General features: G+C 46.3%; 1 protein-coding gene across 2 annotated transcripts in view; it reads left to right on the forward strand.

The window, feature by feature from the left end:
- XPO6 (exportin 6) overlaps nucleotides 1-26,609 on the forward strand; it is a 104,260-nt gene that overhangs the window by 75,819 nt on the left and 1,832 nt on the right. For both annotated transcript variants that reach the window (XM_057747769.1, XM_057747768.1), the window contains 11 exons: nucleotides 3,701-3,860; nucleotides 7,789-7,881; nucleotides 11,149-11,293; nucleotides 12,898-13,044; nucleotides 13,948-14,137; nucleotides 18,877-19,032; nucleotides 19,978-20,092; nucleotides 20,267-20,438; nucleotides 21,834-21,995; nucleotides 24,366-24,464; nucleotides 24,626-24,856. In XM_057747769.1, coding sequence (XP_057603752.1) covers nucleotides 3,701-3,860; nucleotides 7,789-7,881; nucleotides 11,149-11,293; nucleotides 12,898-13,044; nucleotides 13,948-14,137; nucleotides 18,877-19,032; nucleotides 19,978-20,092; nucleotides 20,267-20,438; nucleotides 21,834-21,995; nucleotides 24,366-24,464; nucleotides 24,626-24,856 — 1,670 coding nt within the window. The remainder of the gene's footprint in view (nucleotides 1-3,700; nucleotides 3,861-7,788; nucleotides 7,882-11,148; nucleotides 11,294-12,897; nucleotides 13,045-13,947; nucleotides 14,138-18,876; nucleotides 19,033-19,977; nucleotides 20,093-20,266; nucleotides 20,439-21,833; nucleotides 21,996-24,365; nucleotides 24,465-24,625; nucleotides 24,857-26,609) is intronic.

Here is a 26,609-nt window from a genome sequence, read left to right on the forward strand (position 1 = left end):
GACAGAGCAGGGAAGAACCAACTGCCGTTTTGATTACTAGGAATCTTGGATGGCACACATGTATTCAGTTGAATTATATGAAATTGCAGCTTTTTTAGGTCAGAAATGGTCAAATATCAGCAATTTCATAGGGTTCAAACTAATAGTTTAAAACATACACAGCAGTTCCAAGCTGTTTTTCATTCTAGAGACTATTTTTTGTCAGACAAATTAGGGCAGGTGTAGAGGGGAGTGATCAGGATGGCAAGGATTCTTGAGGGAGGGTGACACGGAAAATAGAAGGGGACCCAGGGGGTGTGTTTCATTCAAGAGGAGATTTGCAAGAATGTGGCCCCTTCCTCCACATCTCCTCAAGACTGTCATGTGTCAGCAGGCGAAGGCCTGGTTTTTGTCAGGTCAGGGATAATAAGGCGGAATTATAGGGAGACCGGTGTGTTTTTGACCAAGCTGTCTAAAGATGGAAGACTCCTTCAAGAGGCATTGGGCTCGCTAGTGTTTAGTTGCGGTGTCCAGGAAGAGGCTGGAAGGGCAATGCTGGGGGAAGACCCTGCCTCAGATGTATGCGTGGATGCAGGGGCCAAAGGGAAAGAGGGGCAGGCCTGGTCAGGATGACCTTTAAGCTGTCTCAGGACCATCTACTTGGGAAACCAGATTTAGGGTGGGTTTGATTTTTAAAAGAGAAATGCAGAATGTTTCCTTCATGCTTAAAATATTTAAGAGCCTAGTTCTTAGGTTGCACCTGAGGGTACCTAGTTCTTGGTATTTAGTACAGTGAAACAAGTTATCAGGGTTAGAGCTCGGTGGGAGAGGGGTGGTAGATGAGGATGGGTGTGTGCAGGGAGAGTGAGGGGCTACTGATGCAAATTCAAAACCTGTCCTCGTTGCTTTTTGAAAGAAGAGCTGGCCTCATCTCTTTTTGAAGCCTGTACCACCACCACATCCAGTTCCAGGGTATATTTTTCTTAAAGGTTTATTTCCCACAGAGCTGCAGGGCTTGGTTGGTGTGCAAACAGGTGGAACACCAGGTTTTAGTTTACCCTGGGCTTTGGTTACATAGCAGTAACCCTGAACATCCTTTTTAAAAAAATATTTATTTATTTATTTATTTATTTATTTACTTACTTACTTATTGACTGCATCAGGTCTTAGTTGTGGCACACAAGATCTTTCGTTGCAGCGCGCGGACTCTTCATTGCAGTGCATGGGCTTTTCTCTAGTTGTGGCGTGTGGGCTCCAGAGCGTACAGGCTCTCTAGTTGTGGCATGTGGGCTTAGTTGCCCTGTGGCATATGGGATCTTAGTTCCCTGACCACGGATTGAACCCACGTCCCCTGCGTTGCAAGACAGATTCTTAACTCCTGGACCACCAAGAAAGTCCTCTGAACATCCTTGACATTCAGAAGGTGTGTAATTGTGGCACTTTTGTTAACTGGGAGAGGAGAGGAGAAAGGCATTGTTCCCTCTCATGTGACCAAGCATGAGCAGACCACTTCTTGGTTCTTTGTGTTCTGTGGACTCCTCTGGCTGATGGTGTGGAACCCTCCCTCTCCTGCTCTGGCTTGGGGAGCTGGCCCACCTTCCTTAGATGCCCACCCAGTGGCCTCGGCAGGGCTGCCTGCAGGCTGAGATGCCCACTGGGTGTTTCTGCACCAAGGCTCTGCTCTCCCCGGGGAGTGTTGTGGGCAGACAGGTGGTCTGGCAGGTCAGGGCCGGCTTTGTCACTGGCTTTCTCCTCGAGTTGCCCCTTCCTTTTGTTCTTCTGCTTCTTGGGGTGTGACCCACTGTGACAACTCCCTGGCCACAGTGTCCCCTTTTCCAGGCTCCTGTCCTCCCTTCGGGACTGTCACGGGCTCTGTTCCAGCCTCATCACTTGGAAGTTGGTGTAGGAGCGGAGGCATCAAACTTGCTGCCTCACCCCCAGTCTCTTAGGTGGCAGCCTTCCTTCTTCCTCTCCACTGGTGTTGCTTATCCATGTTCTCCTTTACACAGTAGAGTGAATGTTCCCAAGGGCAGTGTGAGGAATTCAGCCCCCCAGACCCCCTCTCCTGCTCTAGTTAGCTCTCTGTTCTGTGTATCGAATTCAGTCGTACTTCTGTGGTCACTCATTTTGTACCAGGTGCTGTGCCAGCTGCTGGGTGTAGACCCTTACCACGAAGGAGTTCACAGTCAGTGAGGAGACAGACTTGTAAATCAGTAGTTTATCTCCATATGTGCCTGGGGTGCCCTGGAGGGATGCAGGAGGGAAGGCAAGCGAGTTCCCTCTGTTGGGGGTGTGGGGAGGGAAGGCCTCCCACGAGAGCTGATACTTAGGTGGTCCTGCAGGCTATGTGAGGGCCGTGAGGTGTGCATGGCCAGAGGGTGACGTGGGGAGTCCAGGCAGAGGCCCAGCTTGTGCAGAGACGAGGCACCAGGGGGTCATCAGTGGGTCCAGGTGATGGAGTGGGATCGGAGGAGGTGGTGAAATCACAGAGATCTGGAGTTGAAGCTGGGGAGGTTGGGATTTTTCCTTTTTGCCAGAGGGAGCCCCAGAAGGGTTTGACACCTTGCTTCTGGGAAGCTGTGTGCATAGATCTGGGTTCTAGGAAGATGCCATGCAGTGCCAGGGGGGGAGGGCTGGTGATACCAGGTCCCTGCCTCCAACAGGGTAAAATCCTGAAGTGGCAGTGGCGGGAGGAGATTTGAAAAGTATTTAAGGAGTGAATGGATTGCAGGTGTCCTATGGCAGTGATCTTACTGTTACTGCCCCTCCCTCCCTCCTCCTGGATGCTGGGGGAGGACTTGGTCAGACAGAGAGCACTGTCTCTGGCTTGGCAATAATTACTGTCTTCTGTGGACCTCTGTGGGAAGAGGGGTCCAAAGGGCAAGGAGAAAGCCGAATTGAGGATTTTGTCCTTCATCTTTGCTTCCTCCTTGCTCAGCTTGAAGAAGTGTTGAAGGAAAGTTTCAGGCCCTAGGAAGTCACTAGCTCTTTGTTATTCATCATTAATTACAAACATTGAATAATGTTTTATGGTTTACAGGGTTTTTACACATTCTAATTCAACCCTTACTATAGTGAATTAGATAGTAGTGTTTGTTTCCATTTTAAAGATGAAGAACCTGAGACTTAGAGGGACCCCCCGAGGCAGAGCTTGCAAGTGGCAGGGAACCTGTGTCTTCTGAATCTAGGTCCTGTGCCTTTGGTCCATACGGTGCTACCTACGAACGTGGGGTGGAGCGCTGAGTACACCCTGTTCTTTGAACCCTGTCAGCCCATGGATACTCCAGTCTGCACCAGGGTCCTGTGCAGAAGGCCAGCAGAGTTGCATAGGCTTAACTTAGGAAACCAGCTCTGCCCTGGAAATACGACCCATGTTAGGCAAGTTCCTGGGCTCCCGGGTGTGTTTCCTTGTATGTAAAATTGGTGGTGTCATTCCTCACAGGGTCAAGAGAAATCCAGTCATGGATCAGATGGGTCCTTGTGTGCACGGCCCAGGCTGTCTGCTGTCTGTCTCTCGCTCTGGCCTTGGGGTGCCTGCAGGCCTGGCTGTAGGTGGGGCCTGCCCAGTTTTCCTGCCTCCGTACTGGGAAGCAGCCTGTGGCTTGCTATGTTTCAAAAATTGGTTTTGCTAAATGTAGCTTGCCTGAGTGAGCAGTGATCTGTAGTGGTAATTAAAGCACGTTCGTCCTGTTGAAAAACCGTCTGAAGTGTTATGTTCCAGGACACAGGTTGAACATCACAGCAGAGAACGACTGCCGGCGGCTGCACTGTTCCCTGCGAGACCTGAGCTCCCTCCTTCAGGCTGTGGGCCGCCTGGCCGAGTACTTCATCGGGGACGTGTTCGCCGTGCGCTTCAGCGACGCCCTCACGGTGGTGGAGAGGTGGGTGGGCAGCTACAGCACGGAGCTCAGCTTACCTGCTGGTGTGAGGGGCGGCTATTGCCAGGCAGCTCTGCTGTGGCGCCAGGTGAACCGAGGCTCTGCCACATCTGGGGGAGTGTGGGGTAGCCACTGACCCTCTCTGAACTTCGGGTCCCTCGTCTATAAAATGGAGTTGGGGGACTTCCTAGGTGGCGCAGTGGTGAGGAATCCACCTGCCAGTGCAGGGGACGCGGGTTCGAGCCCTGCCCTGGGATGATTCCACATGCCACGGAGCAACTAAGCCCATGCGCCACAACTATTGAGCCTGTGCGCTAAAGCCTGTGAGCCCAGCTACTGAGCCTGTGTGCCGCAACTGTTGGAGCCCATGCGCCTAGGGCCCGTGCTCCACAACAAGAGAAGCCACTACAATGAGGAGCCTGCGCACCACAATTAAGAGTAGCCCCCGGGCTTCCTAGGTGGCGCAGTGGTTAAGAATCTGCCTGCCAATGCAGGGGACACAGGTTCGATCCCTGCTCCAGGAAGATCCCACATGCCACGGAGCAACTAAGCCCGTGTGCCAAAAAAAAAAAAAAAAAAAAAAAAGAGTAGCCCCCGCTCGCAGCAACTAGAGAAAGCCCGTGTGAGGCAACGAAGACCTTCATGCAGCCAATAAATAAATAAAATAAATAAATTTATAAAAAAAAATAAATAAAATGGAGTTGGACTTGGTATCCTGTGAGAAGTACATGAGGTAAGGCACTGAGCACAGGGCCTGGTATGTAGCAGACAGTAAATATACGCTGTTATTTCGTGAAAGATCTTATGTTTAAAGACAGGAGTAACCTCAGGAGAAACCAAGTGAGGTCATAAAAAGACATTAAGAAAGCCCTGTTAATAAAAGGACAACCATGTAGGCAGTAGGCCCTATCTGCGTAGGCAGCCACACGCCAAAGGGGGGACTTTTTCTGGTCCTGTTAGAATGGGGCTGCTTTTTCCAGTCCTCTTAGCATCCTGAGGAGTTGAAGCTGGGCAGCCTCCAAGCCTGACCTGAGGGGTGGATCCCAGCCTTCCCACCACCAAGCTCCTTTTACTGCTTCTTCCCTCACGGGTCCCTCACAGGGTTTACGGCTGCTTTTGTTGAAGACCATTTCCTACTACACAGTCCTCTCCCTCCCTTCTCATGAACTCATACACTTAAAAAGTCATGTGCTTAAAATAAAAATGACAGGAGGTTCAGATCATATCAAGGTAACCAGTGAGTTGATTTGATCAAAACTGGGTGGGTGTGGGTCCAGGCCCAAAGGTGAGAGATGCCTGGTGCTTTTACTGACCCAGTAGCTGTGTTGTTGGTAACACATGAGGGGGAGCTGGGGCTCAGGCCTAGTTGCCTGCATACCAGATTTTTCTTTAACTGTGACTCTTAGCTTAAAAGCAGCAATAACTAAGAATTTTAAATAAATCTTGAAAAGCCAGATTAATATTAATAATAAAAGCAGCACATAGCAGCAAGAATTTTTCGAAAGTAATTTTGTACATTTTGTTTCATTCTGTACTTTTCGGGACAGGTATTGTCATTTTATCTGAGTAAACTGTGGCTCAGAGAGGGTGAGTGCCTTGCCTCAGGTCACACAGTTCATGACAGGGAGCACATGTACTTTACCCAGTTTCCTGAGTCCAAATGCTGTGTTCTTTCCAAACCACAGAGCTTCTACTTCAAGTTCTTTTTCTCTTCTTCCTGCACTAGGCCCGTTTCTGCTGATGGTTAGTAGGAATAGAACATGTCTTTCTGTCTGAAATCTATATTTAATTTAAACTTAAGGAGTGTATTATATGCATCAGTCATTTCAACTTTATAGTGAGATGACTGTTCAGAGATCCTGGACTGTTATTTTATAGGTCCTTATATATACATCTTTTTTGTACTGCTTAGGTTTTCAGGCTCAATACTTAAAGATACTTTGCTGTTTTGTCTTCATTTAAAGTGTGGGAGAAGCCTCCTTGTTATGGCTAGTGATCTTGATAGCCACTGTGATTAGCAGTGTTTTTACTTATAGGTTACATAAAACAAACGTAATATTAAGACTGCTAAACATAGAAATATTAAAAGATGTTCATTTTTAGTGTAGAACAACATTAAGGAATGCTGTTGAATATAAAAACAGAATGTAAAATCACCTACTGTATGATTTCACTTATATGACGTACTTACAGTAGTCACATCGTAGAGACAGAAGGTAGAATGATGGTTGCCAAGGGAGGGAGGGGATATGGAGAGTTATTTAATGGACACAGAGTTTCAGTTTTACAAGATGGAAAGAGTAATGGAGATGGGTGGTGGGGGTGGTTGTACATTATGACTATATTCAGTACCACTGAACTGTATATTGCATGAATATAAAAAATGTAGAACAGTTTAAAGTATTAAATACCGGTGCACACTGGCGTATTGCCTATTGATGGTGACTGTTTTGATGCCAAGTTATCACCACCACCACCACACCCCCCTTCCTAGGGCTTCAGGTTGAGAACCCTTGGCTTTGTTACCCTTATTTCCTTGACTGACTGGAAGTACCTCTTTCTGATTGCTCCCCAACCCTGAATGACTTGTGGCTCAAGCGTGTGGTTTTCTAAGAAAGTTGTGCTTTCTCCCCCCATCAGAGAGGAGCGTTTTTTGGAGCATGGGCCACATGCAGCAGAGTCCCCCGGCTGCTTTCTAGAGATGCACGTTTCCAGACCCCTCCTCAGTGCTACAGAGTCAGTCTGGGGGGCAGCACCAGTGAGCTGCATTTGTAACTAGTTCCCCAGTTGATTCTTATGCTCAGTGAAGTCTGAGACCCCGGGCACTGTTGGATTGAGGGAGAGAAACATACACCGTTTTCCCTGGCGACCCCACAGACCTGCTCGCAGGTTTCCTTACAGAGTAGGAACAGAGGGAACTTAGCCAGGGTCTTTAGTTGTTTGTTTGTTTGTTTTTTACATTTACTCAGAAAGGAACTCTGTCTCTAGTGAAAAGTGTATTTCCCAGTAGAGCTGACTGTTAGTTACTATATTTAATGTTCATTTGTGTTGATATATAGTGAGCCCTTGGGCAACCAGTGGGCTCAGTAACTTGCTTCTCAAAGAACTGTGCTGAAGTTAAAAATACCTTAATCTATTTTAGAAACTTTTGTGTCCCCCCCGCCCCCCTGCTGCCCCATTTCAAATCTTCAGAAAGTTAAAAAATAGTACAGGAAATACCCATAGATTCTACAGTGAACACTTTGCTGTGTTTTCTTTATCATATACCTATGCACCTGAAACGTTTACTTTTTTCTAGTTTTTTTTATTGTAGTAAAATACACATAGCATAAAATTTTCCATTCTAATCATTTTTGTATATATTATTACATTATATTATGTTCTCTGTGTTGGATATTTATATTGTTTTCAAAAAGTTTTAAGACTGTAAGTAAGGCTTTAGTTGATATCTTAGTATGTAAACCTTTATGCACATCTCAGATTGGGATAAAATTGAAGACCTGGTCTGGATTCTTTTTTTTTTTTTAATTTTATTATGTATATATGTATGTATGTATGTATTTATTGGCTGTGTTGGGTCTTTGTTGCTGCACACAGGCTTTCTGTAGTTGCTGAGAGCGGGGGCTACTTTTCATTTAGGTGCACAGGCTTCTCATTGCAGTGGCTTCTCTTGTTGTGGAACATGGGCTCCAGGCGTGCAGGCTTCAGCAGTTGTGGCACTTGGGCTTAGTTGCACTGCGGCATGTGGGATCTTCCCGAACTAGGGGTCGAACCTTTGTCCTCTGCATTGGCAGGCAGATTCTTAACCACTGTGCCACCAGGGAAGTCCCTGGATTCTTTTTGATTGAAGAAAGTCTGTCCTTGAGACTTTGGTACCTCTGTTTTAGTCCAGAAGCTGAATGTTTTTTCTTATATTCTTCTTTGCCAACAGGTTGGTCAAAGTCACTTTGTATGGATCTCAGATAAAACTGTACAACATTGAGACTGCCGTGCCATCAGTATTGAAGCCTGATCTCATCGATGTGTAAGTATACAGTAGTTAGATATTTGTGTATTCTCAGAAAGACTTTGTTGTTGGGCCCCAAATGATTTTATACATAAAAAGGGACTGTAGTGCCATGAAAAGATGAAAAACTCCCACCTCCAAACCTAGAGAGAGAGAAAGATTGTTTGATGATATCTGGGGGCTGGGGTGGTTGGAGTGAGTAGAATTCATCAGGTAGTTGAGAGCTGGCAGCAGCGGGTAGATGGAGTAGGCATTTCAGGAGGAGAGAACACACGCCATGGCACAGAAGTGTTGCAGAGTTACACGGTTAGGGACGTGGTGAGCAGTTGGTGTGGTGGGAGGCAAGGCCAGATAGGCACATTAGGACTACGTGTTTCTCCTTGAATGCCATGACTCTCATCCCATAGACCAGTGACTGAAACTGTAAGGTACAGCAGAATTGCTTGGGAAACAGATTCCCTCAGAGATTCTGATTGTAGCTGGATGGCATAAGGCTCTGATATTTGCATATTAAACAAGAACCTCAGGTGATTTTGAAGCAGGACGTCCAGGGACCACATTTTGAGACACTTTATAGACAGTGGGAAGCCATTAGGAAAGTGACATGTGGAAGGGATAGAGGAATGGGGACTGAAGATGGGGCCATATCCCAGAGATCACGCTGCCCAGAAGGCTTGCTCTGGGCAAGAGCAGAAGCTGGTGAACTATGGCCTGTGCCGAATCCAGCCCACTGCCAGCTTTTGTAAATAGTTTTATTGGAACACAGCCATGCCCATTCATTTACATATTATCTATGAGCTGCTTTTGCACTACAGTGGCAGAGTTGAATAGTTCTGACCGAGTGGATGGCCTACAAAACCTAAAATATTTATACTCTGATTTTTGCAGAAAAAGTCTCTGACCCCTGTTCTAGAGCGTTCTTGAGCTTCAAATTAGATCAATAATAGAAAGAGTCTTATTTTATTACTATGGTGGTTTAAAAAAATTTTTTTTTTTTTTTATACTGCTTTCCTTTTTGAGAATTTAGAGAAAGCTTCTCCCAAGAAAGATTCTAATTTGCTCATAAACACAACGCTTGCACACAACTTCAGGAAGTTTTAGAGCTCCTCCCTTCAGCCTCAAGGAGCTCTAAAATCCGATAGATTGACTGAAATTCTTAGAACCACCCCTGCCCCTAAGACAGACTTTGATGTCTTACTTCTTACTTTTGGTACTTACTTTTTGATCAATAGATTCTAAAGATAAAATACAAAATAACTGCTTTGTCACTATGAACATCAAACTCCCAATATTTATATTTTCTTACTTTAAGGTACTTAGTACCTTTTCTTACCTAACCTCTTATTTTGAAAAAATTCAAATCTATAGAAAAGGGGGAAATCGAATGACACCCGTATGCTATACTCTTAAGCTAGATTCATCAGTGATAAATATTTTGCCATACTTGCTGTTTTTTTTTCCTTATGCTTCTCCCTGTATACACATGTGCACACACATACATTTTTTTGTGTGAACTATTTGAAAACAAATTGCAGACAACACATCACTTCACCTTTATATCCTTCAGCATGTACCTCCTGGGAACATTCTCCTATGTAACCCATGATACAGTTATCAATACTCAAAAACTGTCATACAGTAATGTCATCTCCTATTTTTAAGTGTATATGTGTGTATATGTATTATACTCCATATTCATATTTCCCAAATTGTCCCAGGAATGTCCTTTTAACACATAACTATGGATATGTATTTTTTGGATCCAAGTTCTAACTAACAAATCACACATTATGCGTGTCTCCTGTAGTCTAGACCTGTTCCCCCAGTTGTGTGTATTTGGGAGGGGTGGGATGGGGAGAGAGACCAACTCTTTTGGAGAATCAGATCTTAGCTTTTTTTTTTTTTAAAAGAAAATCTTAATCTGGATTTGTCTAGTTGTTTTTCTCTGTATTAGATTGAGGTTAAACATTTTAGCAAGAATACTACATAGGTGATGGCGTGTCCTTCTTGCATCATATGTAGAGGCACTTGAGGTCAATTTGCCCTGAAATTGTTGATACTAAGTTTGATTTTTAAATAGTGTCTGCCTATATCCTAGCTCTGTCCACTGAAAGGTCCTCGAAGCAGTGACACCCCAGTACCAATGCTACCTCTAGTACTTATGCTCTTGGTTTCTAAAATATGTTCTCCACCCAAAAACACCAGAGCTGCTTGGAGAAATGCTCTAAGTCTGGGGCAGCTTGACCCTGGAGAATCTTGTTGAGTCAGTAAAGATTGAGAACAGATGCAAAGGACATAGGAGCTAGCTTGAAAGGGTTTTTCCTGGTCAGACTTGACAGTGTGATCATCAGGAAAGAATAAGGGTGATAATGAGTTATAACATATTGAATATAAAGCATCCATGTGATTAAAAAACAAAAAACAGGTTGGGGAGGGAAGGCTCTTTTTTACAGAAGAATACAGCTAATGAACAGAAAAGGAAAGACAGAAAAATCACTAGTTTGCAACCACCAGCGTAAGAATGATTTAGGCAGGGATCCTCAGTGGGTGTTGGTTGGGGAACAGTATATTTATTTACAGAGTCTCAAGGTTTCAACCCACAGATTATTTACTGATTTTTTCAGAAAAGGGAATAATTACCCATTTAGGTTTATTAGAAGGTCTGGTGTTTTGTAAGCTCTGAGACAACCACCTCACTTTTAAAAAGATTTGTTACATATTATCTTTGATGAATTGTGAGCTTTTATGATGTATATTTTGTTGTGTGTATGCTGCAGTACAGAATTGGCAGAAACCAAATGTAGTCTTTGCTACTTCAAGCCTCCATCCAAATACCATGTGTGGTGTGATGGAAGCTGAAACTTGAGAGTCTCATATGAAAGCTTATTTATAAAGCTATAATTCCTAGTAGTTTTCTACATCCTGATTGGTAGTTATGGATATAAAATTTTTACTAGTTCCCAAGTCAACCCATTATCACTTAAGTTCTTTGATTCTGTTTTTATTATTTACCATCCTATCGGCTGAACTCACGTGTGTCACAGAGTGAATGAGCTCTGATAGACATTTACTAACTGCCTTCTGTGTTCCAGGCAGTGGTGGCAATATTTAGTTGGGGTTTTAACTTTTAGATCCTGTGTGAGCAAGTAAATGGTTTCCACACTTTGACGCATGTCCTGGAATAGTAAATGAAGTGAATGGATTTCTTACCTCCTGTGGAAACAAGTTTAGTGCTAATATATTTTGACCTTAACCTTTCAAATCGCGTCTTCTCTCCTTTCGCAGGCATGCTCAGTCCCTGGCTGCCCTGCAGGCGTACTCTCACTGGCTGGCACAGTACTGCAGCGAGGCTCATCGGCAGAATACACAGCAGTTTGTTACGCTCATCTCCACCACCATGGATGCAATCACACCTCTGATCAGCACCAAGGTCTTGAAGCAGCGAAGGCTGCACCTTTTCTCTAACTCCATGTCTGCCCTTCTGTTCATATACCCGTTTATTATAACGTTAAAATACCACAAAGCAGACCCAGTTCTTACCCCTGTGATAGGCCTGTGTGTCATTTCATGTTCCTTTTTAGTTGTAGTCCATATAAATTCAAATATAACTTTTTTCCATTCTCTAACTCCCACATGAATACATAGTTATTGTCGTAAAGTATTGTTCAAATGTATAGACTAAAAAATTATGGTGTTCTTTAATCCCTTCCTTCAAAACATTTTCCTTTCCAAGATAAGCACTGTCAACAGCTTGTTGTATATCCTTCAGACCTTTTTCTGTTTTTACATACATAAGTAAAAGTTTGTAGACAGCTGGAGATATGTCTTCTTTTGCTTAACAGTATTCTTCAGAGACCTTTACACTTGTGGAGCAAATTCAGTTCAAACTGACCAATGCTGTTCTGTAGTGGGGGTGTATAATAATTTTTCTGTTGATGGAAATTAGATCTTTGTATGTACATCCTTGTAGGATAGATTCCTGGAAGTGTCATTGCTGGGTTAAAGGTTATATCTATGTAAAATTTGATAGATTCTAAGTTGTCCTCCAGGAAGACCACCAATTTATGTTACTAAAGCAGATACTTTTTTCTTTTCTTTCCTTTTTTTGGGGGGGTGGGGAGTAGTTGTAATCATGTATGGCATCCTGTACCACTGTTAACAGAACAATGTATTGTTTTCTATAAATATTTGTTGTATTTATAACTGTAAATGAGTTATGATATCCCATGAGGGGGTTGTTTCAAAATTTACCTATCCATTGCTGGTCTTTTAAGTTGCCTCCATTTGATAAAAAGTCATTACAGATAACTGAAATGTGTGTACTCATGAATGTAGCTTTATCCTTTTAGGTAATTGTCTTAGAATAAGTGGGATTACAAGGTTAAAAGTTAGGGATATTTTGCGGTTCTAGGAAATTATGTAATTCTTTTTTCTACATTATTCTACGTGCCACTGACTCTTTGGTGTGCTCTTTTCACCACAGTCTTACTAGCATTAGGTCCTGTTTTCAAAAGTCTTCTCTTTTGCTAATTTGAATGGGATAGAATGGTACGTGAACCAAGGTTTTGATTGGCATGCTGAGGTGAAGGAAGTAGGCGAGCCTGGTGTGATTGGTGGAGTGCAGTGGGTAGGGGGTGGAGAGGGATCTTGGTTTGATTGGAGCAAGAGGAGTGAGATGAACAATCCCCAGTTGTTTGAATGATATGCCAAGGAGTTTGCCATGTGATTTCAGAGCTGATGGGGAGCCACTATAGATTCTCGAGCTGAGAACTGACTGAGTTCAAAGATGCCGGTGATTAAGAAGAGGAGGAACTGGAGGTGATGGTCCTGGCTTGAGGGCAGGAGCTATGGACGTGGCAAGGAAGAGAATGCCTTGTTGCTGGCATCTTTATAGGAAAAGTTCTTTGAGACAGAGCCTAGGTGGTATAATTTGGCATCCGAGCACCATATTTAGCTTGTGGCTGCCTCATCAAGTTCTTCTAATACAGTCTCATGGGAGATGTCATGAGCTGACATGTCCTCTTCCCCCTCCAGGTCCAAGACAAGTTGCTGCTATCTGCGTGCCACTTATTGGTCTCACTGGCCACCACTGTGCGACCTGTCTTTCTGATCAGCATCCCTGCAGTACAGAAAGTATTCAACAGAATCACCGATGCCTCTGCCCAGCGACTTGTTGATAAGGTGAGGCCTCAGGGCTACGCTGGGGTCTCTGGAGCCCACGTGGCTCAGACTCAGGGAAGCTGAGAAAGAAGAATCTAGTCTCTCTTTTTGCACTTAGAGCTTACAGGCCTTGCCAACATAGATGGAGTTCTTATACGTGCAACACTGATGCAGCCTCAGTGCTCTCTTGTCATGACCTTCCCAACACAGTCAGCGTGCTGATTCACACACAAAAAGTTCCTCCCAATAGGCGTGGAGGTTGTGCTGCTTTGAGAGCTGGCAATTTGGCTGGTGTTGGGAGAGTCCTCTGTGCATTCTTTTGGGTTTAAAACAGTCTGCTTTTGTTGTTAAGTGTTTGTTTTCTTAGGGTTTAGACACTCCAGACAAGTATATTCTCCTAAAATCCTCTGGGAGGCTCACACTACAAGTTTAACAACAACAAAACGGGGGTGGGGTCATAGGAGAGTCAAAGCAGTTACTTAAAAGCACCTGGGATGTGATGTATTGCTTCTGACTTGACACCAAAGGCACACTGACTGTAAGACCCTTCCCAGCACTGTTCTGAGTAGCTTCTCGGAGGGTGTCAGAAGCCGGCAGCTGAGGGGCAGGTTAGCTTCAGTGTCTGTGATTTCTCCCTCCTTATGTTTCAAGTACTGAATTAGAGGGGAAGTGCCAACACTAAGAGTGACTGTTGAGGCTGGCCCTGAAATGTGCTAGACCCAGACATGGTGTTATTGCTTCAGTTTCTCTTTCCTCCCTGGATTGTCTGAGTTGGACCAAAGTCCCAGGCCCAGGTTTTAAGAAAGGAGCCTGAGGCCTGAGGCTCAGCGTGTGCAGTGGGTGCTAAAGGTCGTGTCAGGCACAGCCCCTCTGCTGTCTACGTTGCTCATAACCTTCTGATGGATGCCTTGGGGTCTCTTCCAGGCTCAGGTGTTGGTGTGCCGAGCCCTCTCTAACATCCTGCTGCTTCCATGGCCAAACCTCCCAGAGAATGAGCAGCAGTGGCCCGTGCGCTCCATCAACCATGCCAGCCTCATCTCCGCACTCTCCCGGGATTATCGCAGCCTGAAGCCCAATACTGTCGCCCCACAGAGGAAGATGCCACTGGATGACAGTAAGTGGCCCCTAGGCAGGGGCAGCCTAGGGAGATTAGGTAGTGCAGGCATCAGTTTTCCTTTGTAGCAGATGGGATCTGCACCTGGGGCTAGGGGGCGAATTCATCTGTGCACAGTCACGCCGCTGCTAAGCAGCAGAGTAGGACTCGGGGGTAGAATCCTGCTCCCCTGTGGCATTCAGGGAACACAGAGAGACCTGTATCTTGAACAGAGGGTGCCCGTCTCTTATTTAAAATGTCAAAAATAAGAAAAACATCCATTTGAAGACATTATTTGATGATGCCTTCTGTGGGTAAAAATCCTATAGTGATTATTGATCCATTTCTTGTATAAAGATACTTGTATAAAGAATCAAGGCAGTTCACTTGTGCACACTGGGAAACATGAAACTGTCTTTTGAAACTGTTTTTAACCTTTCTCCAAATATAAATATTTTAGAGGCTTTGAAAAAGCTTGGTATCTTCACAAATGGTGGCGCTTGGTATCTTCAAGTTTGATTGTTTACATTAAAGAAGGAGAAAAAAAATGAATCAAGAGAACTCAGGAGTTCAAGTAGAAGGCATCAGATTTCTCTGAAAAATCTTCCTGAGATAACAAATATTACAGAAATATTTTGAAAATACAGTCTGTTTTCACAGAAAATAATAGGACATTATTGGATGATGTCAACAAAAATGCTTTGTGAACTGTTAGAAATGGTAATATATACTCAACATTCTTTTTTAAAAAATTACTTTTATAATTAGAAATATTAACATATGCTCATTGTACAAAAATACTAGAATGGTATACAGATGGAAAAAGAAACTCTCCACTCTCATCATTTTTCTGTTTTAGAAAGTAGCCATTTTAACTGTCTGGTTATTGTTGCCAACCTTAGTAATATACTGCAGTAGCCAAGTATTTTACCAGCGAAAGCAAGTCTGTTTGGGAATAGCCAGAGGAATAATTGCAATTCTCAGGATATGAGGACTATGACAGACCATAGGCAAATCCTGAGAACTAGGGAGGGGAACTTGCTTTTGTGGGGTAAAAGGGGGAGTTGTGAGGGGCTGTAATAACCAGAGTCCATTGGAGGAACCCGGGAGTCCAGAGTATGAAGGCTTCTCATTGGTTGGGCTGCTGCAGTCTCTGATTGGCTGGACTGTCTTCAGGTGGAAGAATAATTTTCTTTTTCCTGCTGGGTAAAGTAGGCAACACCTTCCGGTTTGGAGGAATGGACAGTGCATGTGGGGCACGACAGCTCCCCCTGCAGGCCTGTTCTGACTCCTGCTTCAGCTAAGGGTCAACTCCTCATTATCTCCCCCTTTCTGTTTGTAAATACCTTTTATAGTTATATAGATGTGTAAGAATCGCTGGCTTAATGAGGGCTAGGCTCTTGCCTTGGAGATGTTATATCCTCATCAAATCTCTGGCTATGCCAACATCAACCTTCAAAGTCTGGTGTCTTACATTCAGTAATTCATCTAATTCTAACAGCTTTATGAGTTAAGTAATATTAATTATCCTGATTTTATCCATGAGGAAACTAAGGTATGTGAAGATTGAGTAACCTGTCCAGGGGTAACATACAGCTATTGTGGAATCATGTTTTATAAAGTTTAATGGTCTTCTTTTCTCACTTTATCTTACATGTACTTATATCAGGTAGCATAAGCTAGCTTATGGTATGTGGTTACAAACAACCCCCAAAGCTTAGTGGCTTAATGCAGGGAGAACGTTTATTTCTTGCTCATACTACATGTCCAGCTTGGGTCAGGGGTTTGAGGAGGTTGTGCTTATTCTAGTCACTGGGGAACCCAGGCTGATGACAGCTCTGCTGTAGTCTGTGGTTACACTAGGAAAGGAATGTGGTGAGTTGTGCAGTGTTCCTAAAGCTCTTGCCTAGAAGTGATGCTTGTCATTTCCACTCCCGTTTCATTGGCCAGAGTGAATGGCTGTAGGGCTGGGGCTTAACTTGAGAGGAGGTGGAAGCGTGGTGCCACCATGTGAGGAAATATTTGCTGAATAGCATGACGATTTCCACAGTGAACATAATGAAAAACATAGTTGACATTTGTTGAGTGTGTACTCGGTCCCAGGCCCTGGGCTGTGAACTTTATATACGTTATTTCATCCAGCTTTCCTAAAGCCCTGTGAGCTATGTCTTACTATCCTCATTCTACAAGTGATGAATTGAAGGCTGGAAAGATTTTCCTGTCCCAACTTTATACGTTGAAAAATTTCCAAACCTCCAGATTAGTTAAAAGATTAAGAAAATGAGCAACTGTATGTCTTTCACCAGGATTCACCAGTTGTTAATATTTTGCCACACTTGTGTTCTCCCCAACCTCACACACACTTTTCTAACTGAGCCATTTAAAGGAAGTTGCTGACATCAGCACTTGATCCCTGAATACTTAACCTTTATCTTTGAGAACAAGATATTCTCTTGTAATAACCAGAACACCATTAACACAACCAGCCAGGCTGGGGGACATGGTTATAATGATGTCGTTTAACACATAGACCACATTTAAATTTTCCCTAGTTGTTAGCAAAATGTCCTTTTTTGCTTTTGAGAAAGGATACCTTCAAGGATCATGAGTTATATTTGGTTGTCACGTCTCTTTAGTCGCTTAACAAAGAAAAATATTCCTAGTTTTTGTTTTTCATGACATTGACATTTTTAAAGCGTCCAGACCTGTTTTCTTGTAGAAAGTCCTGTAATCTTATTCCGTCTGATTGTTTCCAGCAGTTTGGGGCAGGAACCCCACCTAGGTAGGGGTGTGTACTTCTGCTGCATCGCTTCTGTCTGTCCCACTGTGGGCGACGCTCAGTGTGGTCATGAGCTTCAGGCAGTGTCTGTCAGTCTCTCCACGATAAAGGTATCCCCCTGCCAAGGCCTGGCAGGTGTACATTGCTCTGGGTCATAGAGGTGGTGGTGGCGTCAGGAGTGAGATTTGGGTCCGAATGGCTCCAGATCCATCGCCCTTCACCACAGGCCCCCTTTCTTCCTGAAAGCAGTGTTCTTAGTGGTTTTATAACATCCTGTCCTGCGGAAGCACCAGTTTACATATTTCCTATTTTTGCATGTTTAATCCATTTTCTTATTATTGCATATTTAATTGTGCTTTTAGTTTTCCACTTGCACATTTTTGTGAGTAAATCTCGGTTCTTGTTTAAATATCCTCACATCAGAGGTCAGATGTGAGGTTCCCTTGGTCTGACTCTGGTCCCTTGGTCCCTTGGCTCTGTTTACCTTTCCCCCTGAGCTGCCTTCCCTGTGCCTTGTGTGGTCTTGAGGAAGCGCCGGCCAGGTGCAGTGCTCTGGCTCAGTGAGCGTCCATGTGCTGGTAGGGTTGTGAGTGAGTGGCTCCTTCAGGAGCGCAGGTGCCTTTCCTTCAGTTTCTAACGTCCCTGTGACCTGCTTTTAGTGGACCAGGCCTGTTGTGAGCCGTTTTCCTCTTTCATGCCCAGTCCTGTGAGTCAGATGGTGTCATCTCTCCACATTTTCAGATGAGGAAACTGAGATTCAGAATAAGCAGAGTCAGGAGTCAAACCTGGCCCCACCCACCTCTGAAGCCTGGATTCTCTCTGCTGTCCCCTTCTCTGGAAGCTGCTGCAGCCCCCACAGAGGCTGGTGGGCTCTGGGGGCCAGGCCTTGCCAGAGAGCCCTGCCAGGTGGAGGCTGGCTCTCAGCCCAGCTCCAGTTCCTCCACTGGAGCTCTGCCAGGGCTGAGGCTGAGCCCTGGGGGGCTTCTTGAGGGAAGAGAAACCTCACTGGTGCTGGAGAATGGTGACAGCTGCACCAGCTGTGCTGGATCTCCTGCTATGCCAGGCGCTTTGCTAGAATCATTCTGAACCTTGTCTCTCATCCTCACAGCAACCCTGCAAAAGTGGTGGCTGTTGGCCAGCCCTGGTGTACTGATGAGGACCCTGCCCCCATGGGGAGCTGTGTTGACCATGTGCAGTTCACATCCAGGCCCCTCTGATCCAGGCCCATGCTCTGTCCTCTGAGATCCTGCCTGTTTGCTGGCCACTGCCTCTGTTTCCCCCATGGGCTGTATGGAATCATCAGTGAGCTCTTACATCAGGGGATTGTTAGAAGTATTTATTGTCAATAACATATAATACAGTATATTATATATTACAGCGTAATATTAATACATTAGATATTACATATAATATAATACAGTATAATAACGATAATTACGTACATACGTTTTCAGGCCCAATAGGCCAAGGATTGAGCAGGCAGTCGATTGCTTACGGCAGCGGCCGTGGATGTGCCCGGCAGGTGCTTTTGTGGATTCCTGGGCTAGAGTCGTATCTGGAGTTGAAGGAGAGTGTTTGATCTGCATGTGTCCATTCTTGCCTGTGGTGATTACCTTGTGATGCTTGCATTCTCACTAATCTGTTCACCATCTTATAGTCTTAAGTCCAAGACACCTAACCAGAGGGACATTTCATCTTCTCTGTGGACATGTTTCAGGTGAATAGAGACAGAACAGAGGCAAAAAACTGAGCAGGCTGGCTGCCAGGCAGCTGGAGTCCTGACAGTAAGAAGGGAACAAAAAAAGGAAGAAAAGGATGTATAGGGAGAGGTGCAGAGAGGGGTTGATATCTGGGTCAAGAGAGCCTTCTGTGTGATTGTCCTCTGAATACCTTTGCGGGTTTCTTCCCCTTCCCTGTGTCCCCTCTCACCCTGCTGTATCCTCAGACAGGTCATAACATGCAGCTGAATCTTGCTTTGCAGCCAAAGTGATCATGCACCAGACACTTAGTGTCTTAGAGGATATTGTAGAGAATATCGCTGGGGAATCCACCAAGTCCCGGCAGATCTGCTACCAGTCGCTGCAGGAATCCGTTCAGGTCTCCCTGGCCCTCTTTCCAGCTTTTATCCATCAGTCAGGTAGGTGCTGGCCACAGGCCTCACTGCTGGGTGGTGCTGACAAGGACCAGAGTAACTGCTTAGCTCTGCAGGGCAGGCCGCGGGCGGTGACATCATGTGGCGCTGAGTCACTTGGGAACGTACACGGACGGGAGTCACAGGGGCTCTGCAGTGGGGTGGACAGAGAACTTTTCTGGTAGTTCCACTTACCTACTTAGATGGCAGGGTGGACTTTGCTGAGATGCTTCACCTCCCCACACGTTGTCGCCGTCACTCAGAGAGGCTCTCTCTGGGTCTCTGGATGTACTCGCTTGGCTCGCATGAGCATTTACAGTGGTCTTGTCAGTCTTAGGAGAGAAACATCCAGGGCTTCTCAGTCAGCAGGTATTCACCCACTGCCCCTGAGTGTGTGCGGTTCAAGCCAGAACATATTGTACAAGCTGATCGTTTAGATCTGAAAGTGGAGCTGCACTAAGTGCAACCAACATTTTCTGCAGTTATTCCATTCAGTGGCTCAGGCCCATGCAGTCTAAGTATACCCTCATTATCCACTTTCAGTCACTTGACCCCAGACCCAGCTGCAGGCATTATCGGTCATAGAGAGAAGTGGCTGAAGCCCTCAGGTGCTGACCCGGTTCAGCAGTTGCATCAGCGAGCACAGAATGACCCACCTGCAGTGAGAACTCTGCACAGCACTTGGTGCTGGGCAGTGAGGGCGGCTTCGAGATGACCTTCATTTCCTATCGTGAGCCATCGGGCAGAGTTCTCTATACCAGAGCTGTTGTCTCAGCACGTCCTTAATCATTTGCCACTCTCCATCATTGGCCCTGATGGTGTTGGGGAAATTTCTTCCAGTAGGAAGCCTTCAAGAGAGGATAGTGCAGATTGCAGAAGGAAGCGCATCAAGCCACGAGCTCGCTTATCCCTGTACGTGCCTCTGATCACTTGCTTTGTCCCTTTGTTTAGATGTGACTGATGAGATGCTGAGCTTCTTCCTCACTCTGTTTCGAGGCCTTAGAGTACAGATGGGCGTGCCTTTCACTGAGCAGATCATACAGACTTTCCTCAATATGTTCACCAGGTAACCACAGACCCGCTGTCCACAGTTTTCAAACTCCACGTGAGAAGTGGTAGGACCTGGCTAGAAAGTGTGGGACTTTTTGCTCCTTTCCTTCATGTGTCGCAAGCATTGGTTTTCATGCCACTCGCCAGAGAAACATTTCCTTGGCTACTGTGTGCTCCCTCTTGTCTGCAGAGAACAGTTGGCTGAGAGCATCCTCCACGAAGGCAGTACTGGCTGCCGGGTGGTCGAGAAGTTCCTGAAGATCCTGCAGGTGGTGGTCCAGGAGCCTGGCCAGGTGTTCAAGCCCTTCCTCCCCAGCATCATCTCCCTGTGCATGGAGCAGGTGTACCCCATCATTGCCGAGGTATGAGGGGCTGGGGTGGTCCCCTGTGTTGCCTCCTGCCTGAGACAGAGAGGGAATGAAATATTGACGAAAATGTGTTTTTTTTTAAAAGCTAGTTTGTTAGTTATTTTATTTTTCTTGTAAAATATTTTTTTTTTTCTGAGAAAGAATGCCACTAGCTTGGTAAGTTTTTTTTTTAAATATCGGCTGGAGTTAATTAGAACTGATCTAGTGTAAGCATAGCAGGTTAATTGTCACAAGGTTGGCTGGTAAAATCAGTCTCCCATGGCAAACAGTTTATAACTTTAGGTGAGTATGTGGTTGTCTCCAGCAAACATAACAAATGTTGTAATGATAACACTTTATAATACTTTCCTATTAAGAACTTTCATGATCTCAAGGATACAAAACAAGTTCTTGGAACCATTCAGAGCTTTCATCGTTAGAAAGCTCTTTGTCTTTCTTAGAAAACAGCCACTCAGCATGACAGAATCCAGAATAGGTACATAAATTTAACTTAAGTTTTCTGTAATAGTTACGTAAATAAGGGCTAATCTTTCTAGCTGCCCACACGGAGGCGTAAGTCCAGTTGCTTTGCATCATTAAACCCACTTGCTCCCTCTGAGGATTCCTGGCATGGAAACTCGTGCCCCCTGGTCTTAATTTAATTTTAATCAAGGGTGAATTAAATAGATCTGGGCCTTATAATTTTGAATTCTGCTGAGACATGTGGGATAATGTGACCTGTCATGCTCTTCAGTGACTTGGAGATTTTTGGATAAATGAGAAAATTATTGCTGAGCCTGCCTCCCTCTCCTTCTGCTCCTGCCAGTGAAGGAGAAGACAGGCTCGGAGAGCAATTAGCACTGCATGCTGCCTCCACCTGGAGGTCCTCCAGCGCTGCGTTCGGTGGTTTCTAAGTGCTCTTTAAACTCCCTTTCCATAGAGGGCAGAACCTCTTTTAAGCCTTCTTATTTGTCTTTTTCTTCAGAGGTTGCATAAGACCAACAGGTTAGCCGGGACAGCTTATTTTATCCTGGCAAAACAACCAAGATGTGACGGATTGGATGAGCTGCTTACCAAATAGGAAATCCATAATCCTAATTGTTCTTCCATTTAGTAGCCTTTTTTCCTAGCTTAAAAAGCTGAGTGCTTCCATCAGAAAAATGGTCCCTTGGCACTGACCAAGGGATTCTGTGTCTCTACCGTGACCCTGTCTTTGTCGAAGTACTCCTCTTTGAACGACTGAGCCACGGGGGCTTGACAGGACGAGAGTGAGGGTGGGAAGCTGACCTGCTGGTGACTCTTAGCAGGCGTCTCTCAGGCCTGCTTGTTTCTCTTCACTCAGCCCAGGCTGTGAGTGGCTCCCCAAGCCTCGGGAAGGGAAGGTTTGAGGGTGTGTGTGTCTCCCCACAGCGCCCCTCCCCTGATGTGAAGGCTGAGCTGTTTGAGCTCCTTTTCCGGACACTTCATCACAACTGGAGGTACTTCTTCAAGTCCAGCGTCCTGGCCAGTGTCCAGAGGGGTATTGCTGAGGAGCAGATGGAGAACGAGCCTCAGTTCAGTGCCATCATGCAGGTAATGTGGCAGAGCTGGTGAGGCTGCCATGCGATCCTGGGACAGACAGGCCTCATCTGGACACCACCTGGGCCCATTGGCTGACGGTCCCTTGCTTTGCTTCTGTGGCATACGGTCCCACTTCCTCTAATGAGGCCACTGCAACAGGTGCCACACAGTGGCCCTTTGAAGCCTCACGGTCTTGGGTCTGAAGCTCAGCTCTACCTCTTAGTACCTGTGAAGTTAGTTTACTTCTTGGAGCCTCAGTCTGTCTGTGAAGTAGGGATAACACTGCCTATTTCGTGGGGTTTGTTGTGGGTTTAAATGAAAGTGTACACAGCTTTCCTGGCACCTGGAATGCTGGATACATGTCTCTTCCCTCTGCATTATAGCAGAGTTTCCCCTCATGTGAGGAGACTGCCTGGTCAGGACCACCTGGGGCCCTCCTTACCTGCAGCGCTATGTTAGTTGATATACATGTTTGAAAGATAATGCTGGCTTGTACCGTGTTGGGAGAGGCACTGCTCTGCGATTCAGTCTCCCTTTCTGATCAAGCACGACTGTTACACCCTAGAGAGCGAGCTCTGGGGGCTGACTGTGAAAGATGGGTGGTCTCCCCGCGCCAGGGTGGCCGGCTGCTCAGGGACCGCTTTCAGGTGCTCTCCTTGTTCTGCTCTCAGTTGTACAACTTTTTTATTCTCAGCCTTGGTCAAAGTAGAGAGTTATTTTTATTTTTATTTTTTGGTTTTTTCAGTGCTAGCTTTTCCTCATGGGGAAGCCAAAGGGATTGTACCGTTCCTCCTTTCAGCACCCTGCCAAAACGTGTACACACACACACACACACACACACACTCACACGCACTCTCCCTGTGTGGAAGAGCGAATGTTGCCCCCCCCCGGTCTTTGCAGTTATTTTGATGTGCTTCCATCTCCAACACCCCATTGTGGGCCTGGGTTTGGAGTATTCAAATGCCTTCTCTCCTTCCCCTCCTACCTCCCTCTTCAGCTCTTGCTTTCAAGACTCTTCTGGTAGACTGATGGCTGGTCTTCCACTTAGGACTGGTAAAAGCCACTTTGGAAAACAGCTTCACAGTTTGGCAGTTTCTTATAAAGTTGAACATGTAGTTACTGTGTGATCTAGCAATCCTGCCTCTGAATATTTAAGATAAATGAAAGCATATATTCCCGCAACCTGTACACAGATGTTATAGCAGCTTTTTTCATAGTTGCCAAAAGCTGGAAACAATCCGAATATCCCTCAGCTGGTGGCTGGATAAAGCCTGCTGGATAAAGCTGCTCCTCAGCAGTAAAGTGGAACCTGTTCTCATTCACACAACACTACAGTGACCACCCAGTACATTCTGCCAGGGGAAAGAGGCCGGCTCCAAAGGGCTGCATACTGCTGATTCCATTCCATCGTACGACACATGTTCTGGAAAAGGCAAACCTAGAGGAACAGAGAGTGAACAGTGGTTGCCTAGGGGTAGAGGGAGAGGACTGACCACAAAGGGGGCACGAGGGAACTTTCTGGGAGAGGGAGATGTTCTGTTCTTGATTGTTGTGGTGGTTAGATGACTCTGTGCTGGTCAGAATCACACAGTGAACCTCAGAAGGGTGAATTTCACTCTGTGTAGCCCTTCAATAAACCCGACTTTAAAAAAGAACCACTGGGCATCACGGAGATCTCATCACCGCAGCAGGGATTATAAGACCCCCTTCTCATAGTTCAGGAGCCCAGGGACAGAATGACGAGGCCGTCACCGGCTTATGGTGGGGAGTGGCCTGCCCACCCCTGGCTTTGCTTTTCCTTAGTCTACCCCGCTCCACCTCAGGCACTTTCTGTGGGAGCAGGGCTCTTTGTGTTTGGGGTGGGGGGTGAACTAGTAACTTCCACAGCCCAGAAACTGCAAAGCAGTTTACAGATTTGCTCTTGCTTAACCCCAAGGCAGAGGTGGCCAGTTGTGAAGGAGCCTGCAGGGGTTTGTGGTTATAAGACCTGGGATGCCAAGGAGAGGGGCTTATGGGCTTGAGTAGGGGAGGGCCGCCTCTGGTGTGTGCTAAGATGGCTGAGGTATTTGCCTAGAGGTATTAGCTTCTTCTTTCAAAGGTAGATCCTGTGAAGAGGGGTGTAGAGGTTTATTACAGAAGGTGCAAGATGAGACCAAGTAAGTGAGGCCCAGTGGGGAGGACTTGGGAGCTCAGACTGCACAGGAGCATTCCAAAGATCTGTCCAGACAGGCCAGGAGGGTGAGGCTGAAGGTGCCCCCGCCCTGTGTCGTGATGGGGAGGCGCTGTCGAGGGTCCATTCTTTGGACATAGGGAGGTGCCCTAGAAGGGCTGGGTCTGAGGGTGTTTACAGGCTGCATATACAATGGTGGTCTTATTTCCTAGGCTTTTGGACAGTCCTTTCTCCAGCCTGACATCCATCTATTTAAACAAAATCTCTTCTACTTGGAGACTCTCAATACCAAGCAGAAGCTGTACCACAAGGTAAATGCCCCACCTCTCAGATGACGGTTTCTTCATCAGAGGTGTTGTGGGCCCAGGCCGAGTCGTCCCCCCCCCCCCCAGGTCGCTGGCTGCAGAGTGCGACAGGAAGTAGGTGGGGAGCCCGCCGGCCGTCGCTCACCCTGTTCTCCGTGTGTCTGCAGAAGATCTTCCGGACCGCCATGCTCTTCCAGTTTGTGAATGTGCTGCTCCAGGTCCTGGTTCACAAGTCCCACGACCTCCTGCAGGAGGAGATCGGCATCGCAATTTACAACATGGCCTCTGTGGACTTTGATGGCTTCTTCGCGGCCTTCCTCCCAGAATTCCTGACCAGCTGTGACGGTGTGGATGCCAACCAGAAAAGTGTGCTGGGGCGGAATTTCAAGATGGATCGGGTGAGGAGAGAGGTCAGGCTGAAGGGAGGGCAGGTGTGGGCTCTCAAGCCTGGCACCTGTTCTGAGGTGGGGGCAGGATGCCTTGTGCGTGCTCTGTGCCCCCTGGGGGCTCCGTGGTTGCTCATGTGGCTCCCAGATGACTCGGGGCTGTGGCTGGTTGGAGGGGCACACGCAGTCCCCAGTGGTGGCCTCTGCAGCGAAGATATTGTTCATCTCAGCCACTGGGCCCCGGTTCCGGCCCCAACCGTCCACCTGTTTTGTCTCAGCCTCCCTGCACCTCTGACTGGGGCCCAGCTCTCGTTTCCTCTGGTCATGAGCCAGTACAGCCTGGACTTGCAGACAGGCTGTGGAGATTGGTGCGTGCGAGCCTAGGGTTAGAGGTGGGGCCCTGGCCTCTTCCCAGACCCCAGGCTCAGCGGGGCTGACCTGCTGCCAGGCCCTGGGAGGAATCTCAGTGCTCGCGCTCTTGCCCCCCCCCACTGTCCACCTGGAGAAGGTCAGGTGGGCCATTCTGCGTGCGCAGCACCTTGAGTGGGAACTGGGGTGGTGAGGTCTGTGGGTGCATGTGAAGCCATTGTTGCAGTTGGGTCCAGGTCGCGTGGGGCCCACAGCCTCTCCTGTCCTGGGCCTCCTTGGTGGGCCCTCACCTGCCCTCTTCTTTGCTGTTTTCAGCTGTTAAGTTTTGGCTGCTCGCCCACCAAGAGGCTCTTCCTGGAACTTTTCCTATCGAATTAGTAATTTTCATCTTTCACCACCCCACACTTGATGCAGGGACACCTTCTCTTTCTCCCACTTCATCTTGGTGTTGCTGACCCGACCCCTTTGTGAGAGCAGCCCGTCCACGTTCTCAGCCACTGGGCCCTGCTTCAGGCATTCAGGGTTACGTGTTGGCTCTTGCTGGAGCAAGCTCTACGCCTTCCTTGTCTCATCTGTGATGTGTGTCAGGATAGTTCTTTCTTAGACTCAGCTCCTGTTTTCCCTTGTCTTGGAATCTTTCTCTCCCTGGGATTGATCTTGTTTTTTACTGAGCTTCTTGAAGTTCAGTTTCGCCAGTTGCGTATTTCGTCGTCCTTGTCCTGGAGGTCAAATCCTAATATTTAATGACCAGTTTCTAATGATGTCATTATCAGTCAACTTCTTGATTTAAAGCAGTGGTTTTCAAATCTAGGTATGCATCAGAGCACCTGAAATACAGAAATGTAATGTTGTGTGGTTTTTTTTTTAAAGAACTTTTATTGAGATACAGTTAACAGACAATAAAATTTAGAGTGTACCGTTTGGTATCCCAATCTCCCAGTTCATTGCCCCCCAACCCTCCCTGCTTTCCCCACTTGGTGTCCATATGTTTGTTCTCTACATATGTGTCTCTGTTTCTGCCTTGCAAACCGGTGATTTGTACCATTTTTCTATATTCCACATATATGTGCTAATATACGGTATTTGTTTTTCTCTTTCTGACTCACTTCACTCTGTATGACAGTCTCTAGGTCCATCCATGTCTCTACAAATGTCCCAGTTTCATTGCTTTTTACAGCTGAGTAATATTCCATTGTGTATATGTACCACATCTTTTTTTATCCATTCATCTCTTGATGGACATTTAGGATGCTTCCATGTCCTGGCTATTGTACATAGTGCTGCAGTGAACATTGGAGTGCGTGTGTCTTTTTGAAATCCATCCATCCATCCATCCATCCTGTATTTGAAGCTGGCTGCTTCTCGGGCCCTGTGCCAGATGTCCGTCTCATCCCTC

Source organism: Hippopotamus amphibius, chromosome 9 (genome assembly GCF_030028045.1).
Source record: "Hippopotamus amphibius kiboko isolate mHipAmp2 chromosome 9, mHipAmp2.hap2, whole genome shotgun sequence".
Lineage (NCBI taxonomy): Eukaryota > Metazoa > Chordata > Mammalia > Artiodactyla > Hippopotamidae > Hippopotamus > Hippopotamus amphibius.